Here is a 10256-nt window from a genome sequence, read left to right on the forward strand (position 1 = left end):
ATCAAGTCGCTAATTGATCACCACAGCGAGTCAAAAATAAAGATGCAAGCTTCTCACACAGGCAGCCTCCAAAAAAATACCACAGAATTAATGAAATCGAATAACCAATAAACCAAACTCAAACCTGACTAAACAAAGTGAGAATAAGATCTGGTCTGAGGTTGCTCTTTGCCAAAATGTGGTTCTATGATCAGAGAACCACCACAAGTCAACTGGAAATGTCAAAAAGACCTCAGATTAGCTTCTGGCCAAGGAATTTCCAGCAGCGGATTCGACTCAACTCCGACGAGCAGTAGACCTGCTCTGATACCATGTAAAGTACAGAGATAATAAAGAAATCTTTCTTGTGCTGTATTCAAGAAGTAACAAGTATATATACAAGTACATAGAGCCCTAACTATGGAAAGAATAAAAAAGGAAATCCTATAAATCTGCTATGAATCCCTATAATTATGCTAGCTATGTATACATAAGATTATGTCTACATTCAGATTATGTCTAGCTTCATTATCTAACAATATAAACTTGCAGCTGAGAAAGCACACCACCTTAAGAGATGCTAACTTCTATGTTGCCGAAAATGTGTTCTTGATTTTGTGAAGCCTCTTGACTACATCTTTCATGGTTATCCTTGATTCTGGCCTTTTCTTTGTGCAGTCCAAAGCCAATTGTATCATGGATGCTATGCAAATTTCACTTTTAGAATTGACCTGTTCTTCCTCAAGAAAAAGATTGACATCCACAACTTCCATCATTGTCCCTGAAAATGCTCTTTTTATCCACTCCCTTAAGCCAAGATTTTCATTAAATATCTCATCATCTGTTGGCCTTCGTTTTGCCAGAACCTCCATCAACATGATTCCATAGCTGTAAACATCACCGCTAGTGGACACTATCCCCTCCGAGCCATATTCTTAAAAGAACGAAAATGAAAAACAATTACTCATCCGATATATACCAATAATTATTTAGTAACAAGTACTTGCTTTTTATTTATTTATAGAATCCGGAAGTACTAAATTTTGATAAGAGAAAGGATTTATGATAAGTGAGAAAAGAAAGAGACTAGTATACCTGGTGCAATGTAACCAAGAGTGCCCAATGTCTCGGTGTGTGCCATGGATTTGCTTACCGCTAAAATTTTAGAGATGCCAAAATCACCAACATGAGCCACCATATCTTCATCCAAAAGAACATTGGCTGGCTTTATGTCGCAATGAACTATCGGAGTGTCATGACAATGATGTAGATATTCAATTGCCGCTGCCACATCAAGCATTATGGTGACTCTTTGAAGAAGGTTCAAGTTGCATTCTTCTCTGTACAACCAATTATCAAGACTTCCATTGGACATATATTGCAGCACAAAGGCTCTTATGTGTTCGCTAGAGCAAGTAGTGATAACCGTGACAAGATTTCTATGCCGAACATTTCTCACCACTTCACATTCAGTATCAAACCTTTTGCACGCTTCCTCATTTTGTAAATCCAGAACCTTCATTGCCACCACAACTCCACTGGATAATGTCCCTTTGTACACAGAACCAGAACTTCCCACACCAATTAAATATGATCCATCAAAATTATTTGTTGCTCGCTGAATCTCGTGATAGGAAACTAATTGATGAGTTTTGATCTCCGGTACCTTTTCGACATCTTTAGACTTCCCATTCTTCTGTCGTTTCATTATCCAAATTGAAGCCAACAGGAACATTAGAAAAGATGAAATAACCACTGGAATAACAACTTTTAGCAGAAGCTTCTTAGACTTTGATTGTCGTCCAGAATTAGTGATAGGGCAAGCAGGAACTCCCAGTACTTGCATTCCACATAGACCCCTGTTCCCTAGGAAAGATTGCGAAGTGAAATTTGCAAATACACTACCACTGGGTATTTCACCTTCTAAATCATTGAATGAAACATTGATACTTATAAGGTGTGATAGTTTTTCCAATGATTTAGGAATATTGCCTGACAAGGCATTGAAAGACAAATCCAAAAATTCCAAGCTTATAAACTTGGCAAAGGATAATGGAATTGGGCCTGAAAATGAATTGTTTGATAGGTTAAGAGACTTCAAGTTTTGGAGGTCTCCACATTCGCTTGGTATCATGCCCGAAAAGTGGTTACTAGAAAAATCTAGTTCTACAATGGCTTTCAGTTCTCCAATGTCAGGTGGAACTTCTCCCTCTATAGTATTTTCTGATATGTTTAGATAGAGAAGTCTACTCATCTTCCAAATGCTCAAAGGAAGCTTTGATGAAAAGTTGTTAGAATCCAAATAAAGTTGTTGTAGCATACTAAGATTTCCTATACATTCTGGAATTAACCCAAAGAGCTCATTATCATTCAGAGTTAATCGAACCAAATTAGATAAATTACACACTGCCTCTACGATATGCCCTTGTAATTTATTGTTAGTTAGAAATAGCCCTTGGAGTTGTGTAAGCTTACTAACCTCAGAAGGAATACTTCCCGTCAAGTTGTTTTCTTCAAAGTCTAGGCCTAATAGACCGCTTATGTTGCCTATACCTGTGGGAATGAGGCCGTTGATGTGTGCATCAAACATATGAAAATTTTCAATAGTAGACGAGAGATTTCCAATAGCATCAGGCAGAACACCATTCAATGGATTGGAACCGACATATAGATATCGCAACTTTCTGCAGTCCACCAAAGAATTGAAGAATCGCAACTCATGTTCACCTGGTTCATTAACAAGTTGATTACCCCACAGCAGCAGATTTCGCAACTCACGAAGATTTCCCAAATTAGTAGGAATACTGCCTCTGAAATAGTTCGCGGATAGTTCTAATGTCTCAAGCTTGGAAGCATTTGTGATGTACGGAGGAATTTCCCCTTCGAGCTGATTTTGTGCCAAGAAAAGTTCTTGAAGGTTCGGAAGATGAAGACCTGTAGTGGCTGGAATTCTCCCCGAGAGTTTGTTGAAACTGAAAAAAATAGTCTCCAAAGAAGATATGTTGAAAATAGCCTCTGGGATTTCGCCAGTAAGATTATAATTTTCCTGAAAATATAACAGCCTCAAGTTTGATAGTTTCCCTAATTCTGGAGGAATTAGCCCCTCCATGCGATTGTTTGGACAACTAAGATATTGCAGAGCGGAAATATTGCCCAATGAAGTAGGAATAATACCATTTATTGTATTAAATCCAACATAAAACCTCTCAAGATTGGCTAAACATCCAATATTTCTGGGTATTTCTCCAGCTATGTTGTTGTAAGATATGGACAAAATTTTGAGCTCTGTGAGCTGACAAATGTTGGAAGGAATTTGACCAGAAATCTGATTATAAGATATACTTAACAACTCCAGATTTGACAAAATATTCCCTTCATCAAGCAAGAGAGGACCAGAAAGCCTATTGATTCCCAGAGCTGCAGCATTTAGCGACGAGATTTTAAACATTGTTGCAGGAATGGAACCTGTTAACTTATTATCGTACAAGGACAACACTTCAAGTTGGCTCAGATTACCAATCTCCTTTGGAATGTTGCCGTTGATTTTATTCCCAGACAAACTGAAGTTCATCAATTTTGTAGCATTTCCAACAGTAGGAGGGATTATACCCGTGAGGCTATTGTTCATGAGATTCAAGACTCTGAGTTCTGGTACATACCATGGCCCATTCCACATTTCACCATTGAGTTCATTAAAAGCCAAAGAAACTTTTTCAACTCTCTGGTGTTGAAATAGACTTGCCGGAATACTTCCTTGGAGCTGATTGTTTTGAATATCAATCACTCGCAAGCGAGGCAAGTTGCCAAGGCTATAAGGAATGCCACCATGTAAGAAGTTGTTCCCAAGATTGAGCTCCCTGAGAAAGGACAAATTAGCCAAAGATGAAGAAATTGTGCCTTGAAGTTGCAAAGTAGGAAGGGTCAAGGCTACAACCCTTTGCCTTCTGGAACTGCACGTGACACCGAACCACGAGCAAAAAGAAGTATTGCTAGTCCAGTTCTTGGCCAGGAACAGACTTGGACTTGTAACAAGATTTTGGAAAGCTAAAAGAGCTTCTTGGTCTGTCTCATTTGAAGGAGCAGCTGATATAAAAACTGAGTAGTATTGAACTAGAAAGAGAAGAATCAATAAGAAAATGTGCTTCTCCATATGCACTTGGAAACAGACTGCTTAAAACGGATTTGGAAACTTGATTTGTTTGGTATCCAAAGTTACTTACTCCATTATATAGAGCACCGAGAATGAAAAAAAGAAAAAAGAAAGTAAGAAAGGAATGGAAAAGGATAGCGGATCAATAACAAATAGATATGATAGTAAATAACTTACGGTTAGAATGAGAAAGATGATTAACAGTTGACTCAACTTAGATTATTTCCACAAAACAGAAGATAAGGTGTTATCTTGTATTAGAAGGAAATAAAATTAAACTAAATACAATTAGTATAAGCAAGCTATTATCTTATTACTCACACATATGCTTGTATCCACAACCTTGACTTGGCTATTTAAAAAATGCTTTTCATAAGTTTTTCTAAATTTAAATACATTATAGATGTGGAATATCTCGACCTCTTGACTTGACTATTTGCAGTTAATGAATTCCAAATTTAAGATATCAATTTTACTCATATAATATGCCTTATTCACCTAACCAGCATATAAACAATGGGTAATCAATACCTTTCCAAATGGAAAACTGATAAAATACTAAAAAACAGGGTGATCAATTAAAAATTTGAGTTTAAGTTCTATCTGGGTCTAACTGATGTTCCTCTATATGTCCCAAAGAATCAAGCACTATTGTTTCTATTTTCTAAATTTGAGTATCCTGACTCATCTTATATGTTTCCCAATGCAACATCTTCATATTGTTGGGACAGTAACTCCTTTTTCTCAAGTGCTGAAGGGGTTTCTTGATTACTTGGATGTGAGAATTTAAATATTCCTTCCCAAAAGATAATGCACAAATATTATTTTTTCCACTAACACATTGAGTTAAAAAAAAGTTTATTAAATTATTGAATAGAAAGGAAAAAACTAACATATCAAAAATAAGAATTAGAGGCGATAAGAGGTGGAAGACATATTTCAAAGCTTGCAAACAGAAAGCCAAACAGAGCAGCTAAACACCTTCATAATATTTCTTGATTTAATGCTGGTTCAAGCATTCAAACCATAATTACTATTAAAAAGAGGTAAAACTGGTTCAAAACCACTCAAATATGAAATTTACAACATGAGGGACTTCAACACTCAAAATTACGAACTGTACATGACTTCAAGTAGTACGGACGACTATATTAAAGATATCAGGTGAACAAAAAGCAACATATTAACTTGCAGCTCAGAAAGCACACCACCTTAAGAGATGCTGACTTCTATGTTGCCAAAAATGTGTTCTTGATTTTGTGAAGCCTCTTGACTACATCTTTCATGGTTATCCTTGATTCTGGCCTTTCGTTTGTGCAGTCCAAAGCCAATTGTATCATGGACGCTATGCAAATTTCACTTTTAGAATTGACTTGTTCTTCCTCAAGAAAAAGATTGGCATCCACAACTTCCATCATAGTCCCTGAAAATGCTCGTTTTATCCACTCCCTTAAGCCAAGATTTTCATTGAATATCTCTTCATCTGTTGGCCTTCTTTTTGCCAGAACCTCCATCAACATGATGCCATGGCTGTAAACATCACCACTAGTAGACACTATTCCCTCCGAGCCATATTCTTAAAAGAATGAAAATAAATAGAATAAATCATTCCAAATATAACAATAATTCTGTACTAACAAAAACTTGCTGTTTATTTAGTTCTAGAATTCGAAGGGCTTAATTTAATAAGAGAAAATCAAAGAACGAGACTAGTATACCTGGTGCAATATAACCAAGAGTGCCTAATGTCTCGGTATGAGCCATGGACTTGCTTACAGCCAAAATTTTGGAGATGCCAAAATCACTAACATATGCCACCATTTCTTCATCCAAAAGAACGTTGGCTGGCTTTCGGTCACAATGTACTATGGGGACGTGATGACCATGATGTAGGTATTCAACTCCCAAAGCCACATCATGCATTATGGTGACTCTTTGAAGAAGGTTCAAGTGGCGATCTTCTTTGTAAAACCAATTATCAAGACTCCCATTGGACATATATTGCAGAACAAAGGCTCTTATGTATTCACTAGAACAAGTAGTAATCACCGGGACAAGATTTTTGTGCCGAACATTTCTCATCACTTCACATTCAGCATCAAACCTTTTGCATGCTTCCTCATTTTGTAAATCCAGAACCTTTATTGCCACCACAAGTCCACTAGATAATGTGCCTTTGTACACAGAACCAGAACTTCCCACACCAATTAAATTTGATCCATCAAAATTATTTGTTGCTCGTTGAATCTCGAGATAAGAAACCAATTGATAAGTCCTGATCTCCGGTACCTTTTCCACATCTCTAGACTTCCCTTTCTTCTTCTGTCGTTGCATTATCCAAATTGAAGCCAACAAGAATATTATAAAAGATGAAATAACCACCGGAGTAACGACATTTAGCACAAGCTTCTTAAACCTTGATTGTTGTCCAGAATTAGTGATTGTGCAAGCAGAAACCCCCAGTACTTGCATTCCACATAAACCTCTGTTCCCTAGGAAAGATTGTGAAGTAGAATTTGCAAACACACCACCACTGGGTATTTCACCTTCTAAATCATTAAATGAAACATTGATACTTGCAAGGTGTGATAGGTTTTCCAATGACTTAGGAATACTACCAGACAAGGCATTTAAGGACAAATCCAGGAATACCAAGCTTATCAAGCTCGAAAAGGATAATGGAATTAAGCCCAAAAAGGAGTTGTTTGATAGGGAAAGATACAGCATGTTCTCGAGGTCCCCTATTCTACTTGGTATCATGCCTGAAAAGTGGTTGCTGGAAAGATCTATTGCTACAATAGCCTTCAGTTCTCCAATATCTGGTGGAACTTCTCCTTGTATGGAACTTCGTGACATGTTTAGTGTGAGAAGACTACTCATTTTCCAAAGGCTCAAAGGAAGCTATGATAAAAAATTGTTAGACACCAAATCAAGCTGTTGTAGCATGCTAAGATTTCCTATGCATTCTGGAATCACCCCAGATAGCTCATTTTCAGGCAAATATAATACAACCAAATTAGATAAATCACATACTACATCTAGAATATGCCCCCGTAATTTATTGTTACTTAAAAATAGCCCTTGGAGTTTTTTAAGCCTACCAACCTCAAAAGGAATACTTCCAATCAAGTTGTTGTCTTGAAAGTTTAGTTTCGTTAGTCCGCTCATGTTGCCTATACCTTTGGGGATGAGACCATTGATGTGTGCATCTGCTATATGAAATATTTCAATAGTAGATGACAGATTCCCAATAGTACTGGGCAGAATGCCATTCAACAGATTGGAACCCACTGCTAGATATCGCAACATCCTACAGTCCACCAATGAATTTAAGAATTGTAGGTCATATTCACTTGGTTCATTGTTAAGTTGATTACCAGATAGGAATAACCCTCGCAGCTCATGAAGATTCCCCAAATTTGTAGGAATAGTGCCAGTGAGAAGGTTCATATCTAGCGCCAGTGTGTTAAGCTTGGAAGCATTTGTGATATACGGAGGAATTTCTCCTTCAAGCTGATTGTATGACAAGTAAATTCCTCTAAGGTTTGGAAGACGACGACCTGTAGTGGCTGGAATTCTTCCCGAGAGGTTGCTGAAACTGAAACCAACGAGTTCCAAAGAAGATATATTGAAAATAGCATCTGGAATTTGACCAATAAGATTATGATTTAGATCAAAGCTTAATTGCCTCAAATTGGATAGCTTCCCTAATTCTGGAGGAATTGGCCCCTGTAGACTATTGTTCATAGCATTAAGATTTTGCAGAGTGGAAATATTGCCCAATGATGCAGGAATAGTCCCACTTGTTGGATTATAACCAATATAGAACTCCTCGAGATTGGCTAAACAACCAATATTTCTGGGTATTTCTCCATTTATGTTGTTGAAAGATATGGACAAAATTTTCAGCTCTGCAAGTTGGCAAATGTTGGAAGGAATGCGACCAGAAATTTGGTTGTATGATACACCTAAAAACTCTAGATTTGACAAAATCTTCTCTTCATCAGGCAAGAGAGGACCAGAAAGGCTATTTCTTGCTAGAGATATGATAAGTAATGAGGAGATATTAAACAGTGCTGCAGGAATGGAACCTGTTAATTGATTATCAAACAAGGATAACACTGCAAGTTGGCTCAGATTACCAATCTCCTTTGGAATGTTGCCGTTGATTCCATCCCCAGACAAACTTAAGTTCATCAATTTTGTAGAATTTCCAATAGAAGGAGGAATTATACCTGTGAAGCTATTGTTCCAGAGATTTAAGACTCTGAGTTCTGGTACATACCATGGCCCCTTCCACATTCACCACTGAGTTTATTTAAAGCCAATGATATTGTTTGAACTTTTTGGTGTTGAAATAGACTTGTTGGAATACTTCCTTGGAGTTGATTGTCTTGAATATCAATCACTCGCAAGCGAGGCAAGTGGCCAATGTCATAAGGTATGCTGCCATGGAAGAAGTTGTTCCTAAGATTGAGCTCTCTGAGAAACGACAAATTGGCCAAAGAGGGGGAAATTGTGCCTTGAAGTTGCAAATTAGGAAGAGTCAAGGCCACAACTCTTTGCCTTTTTGAACTGCAAGTGACACCAAACCAAGAGCAAAAAGAAGTATTCTTGGTCCAGTTCTTGGCCAGAAAAGGACTGGGACTAGTAACAAGTTTTTGGAAAGCTAGTCGAGCTTGTTGGTCTGTTTCATTTGAGGAAGCAGCCGATATAAAAACGGAGTAATATTGAAATAGAAAGAGAAGAATCAATAAGAAAATGTGCTTCTCCATGCAGTTACTATGCATTTGTAAACAGACTGCTTTAAAGGGATTTGGAAACTTGATTTGTGTAGTTGCCCAAGTTACTCCATCGATATATGCCCTTTCTTATGGTTTATACTTCAGAACTAAGTGAATAGGAGTCTATTGTTTTCTAGTGAAGCTTAGATATCACCAATTTTTTCCTGACCACAAGTCCACAACCTAAACAATAACATGCATTATCTGTTGCAGAATCTTAATAAACCAGCAGATAAAAAGAAAAATCAAATTTCATTTTTGAAACAACAACAACAAACCCAGTGCAATCCCACAAGTGGGGTCTGAGGAGGGTAGTGTGTAGTGTGTACGCAGACCTTTGGCTCACGAAAAGAAAAAAAAACCAAGCGCCAAGCGGTAACAATAACAAGATAGTAAAAAATCGAAACGAAAAGAACAACAGGTAAAAAAACGACTAACACTAATACTCTCGACTACCTACTAGCAATTTTTTAAACAAAAAATAGAAACTACTATACTTCTTCTTGGTGGATTTTCGCCCTCTCCTCAATTAAATGTATTCTGATTAGATAAGTGGACGTAAAAATAATACTCCTACTAATATCAAACCATATTGCTTTTAACTAAAATTAATTTGAAAATTTCTTTAAGAAGCTTTTCTGAATCAAATTCAATTCCATGTCATAGTAATCACGCTGAGGGTGTGGAGGTCGAGGATTAGGGTAGAAGGTTAGTAGGTAGTTGACAGTTTCCCCCTTTCTTACCAGTAGTACTAGTAGCACGCATGTACTTCCCTATTTCTCATATTTATATTACATCATGTTGTTTAGTTTGTTTCAGTTATCGTATTCTCCTGTTCTTACTAGCTACTTGAGCTAACCGAGGACATGACTCTAGATAGAAGGGTGTGGAGGTTGAAGATTAGGGTAGAAGGTTAGTAGGTAGTTGTGCATCTCCCTTGGTCTTCTCTAGCTTGATAGTATTAGCGCTAGTACGGTACCCTTTTTTTCCTTAGTTTGTTATATTCGCATGTCTCGTTTTGTTGTTACTTGTCATTGGTAATCCCATAGTTTGCTAGCAGTACTTCGTTCATATTCTCATTTGCTGCCTTGGAATTAGTTTTCTAAATATGTTATCTTGCTACTACTTGTTATCAGTACCACTTTCATATTATCTGTTCCTATCTCCGATCTAGTTTTCTAATTATTGTTGCTATTGCTTGCTACCAGGGCTTCTCTCACCTTCTTTAGCCGAGGGTCTATCGGAAACACTCTCTCTACCTGAGGTGTGTAAATCCTACCTCCCCAGACCCCACTTGTGGGACCACACTGGGTTGTTGTTCTTGTTGTTGTTATTCTTTTTTA

General features: G+C 37.3%; 3 protein-coding genes across 4 annotated transcripts; all 3 read right to left on the minus strand.

Moving 5' to 3' along the window:
- Positions 1–330: 330 nt before the first annotated feature.
- Positions 331–4129, minus strand: LOC109208057 (receptor kinase-like protein Xa21). Its single transcript, XM_019371064.1, has 2 exons — positions 1075–4129; positions 331–913 (listed from the first exon to the last, which is right to left on the minus strand). Exons 1-2 carry the CDS (start codon positions 4127–4129, stop codon positions 567–569), a joined length of 3402 nt encoding a protein of 1133 aa, XP_019226609.1. The 3' UTR covers positions 331–566.
- Positions 4011–7033, minus strand: LOC109208067 (receptor kinase-like protein Xa21). Of its 2 annotated transcripts, XM_019371082.1 has the most exons (3): positions 5848–7033; positions 5341–5705; positions 4011–4089 (listed from the first exon to the last, which is right to left on the minus strand). In XM_019371082.1, the coding sequence occupies exons 1-2, from the start codon at positions 7007–7009 to the stop codon at positions 5359–5361; spliced, it is 1509 nt and encodes a 502-aa protein (XP_019226627.1). In that variant the 5' UTR covers positions 7010–7033; the 3' UTR covers positions 4011–4089; positions 5341–5358. The 2 variants fall into 2 exon arrangements, with proteins under 2 accessions (XP_019226627.1, XP_019226626.1); XM_019371081.1 differs by lacking the exon at positions 4011–4089 and having other exon boundaries at positions 5183–5705.
- Positions 7031–8904, minus strand: LOC109208058 (probable LRR receptor-like serine/threonine-protein kinase At4g36180). Its single transcript, XM_019371065.1, has 2 exons — positions 8415–8904; positions 7031–8364 (listed from the first exon to the last, which is right to left on the minus strand). The coding sequence occupies exons 1-2, from the start codon at positions 8902–8904 to the stop codon at positions 7031–7033; spliced, it is 1824 nt and encodes a 607-aa protein (XP_019226610.1).
- Positions 8905–10256: the final 1352 nt, after the last annotated feature.

The sequence above is a fragment of the Nicotiana attenuata genome, unplaced genomic scaffold, assembly GCF_001879085.1.
Source record: "Nicotiana attenuata strain UT unplaced genomic scaffold, NIATTr2, whole genome shotgun sequence".
Taxonomy (NCBI): Eukaryota; Viridiplantae; Streptophyta; class Magnoliopsida; order Solanales; family Solanaceae; genus Nicotiana; species Nicotiana attenuata.

Excerpts from the sequence above, each read along its gene's own strand:
- LOC109208057 (XM_019371064.1), bottom strand. The coding sequence starts at position 4,129 with ATGGAGAAGCACATTTTCTTATTGATTCTTCTCTTTCTAGTTCAATAC. Across the intron at positions 914-1,074 it reads TCTTGGTTACATTGCACCAG|AATATGGCTCGGAGGGGATA; the intron begins GTATACTAGTCT and ends CGTTCTTTTAAG.
- LOC109208067 (XM_019371082.1), bottom strand. The coding sequence starts at position 7,009 with ATGAGTAGTCTTCTCACACTAAACATGTCACGAAGTTCCATACAAGGA. Across the intron at positions 5,706-5,847 it reads TCTTGGTTATATTGCACCAG|AATATGGCTCGGAGGGAATA; the intron begins GTATACTAGTCT and ends CATTCTTTTAAG.
- LOC109208058 (XM_019371065.1), bottom strand. The coding sequence starts at position 8,904 with ATGGAGAAGCACATTTTCTTATTGATTCTTCTCTTTCTATTTCAATAT. Across the intron at positions 8,365-8,414 it reads TGAATGTGGAAGGGGCCATG|GTATAATTCCTCCTTCTATT; the intron begins GTATGTACCAGA and ends ATAGCTTCACAG.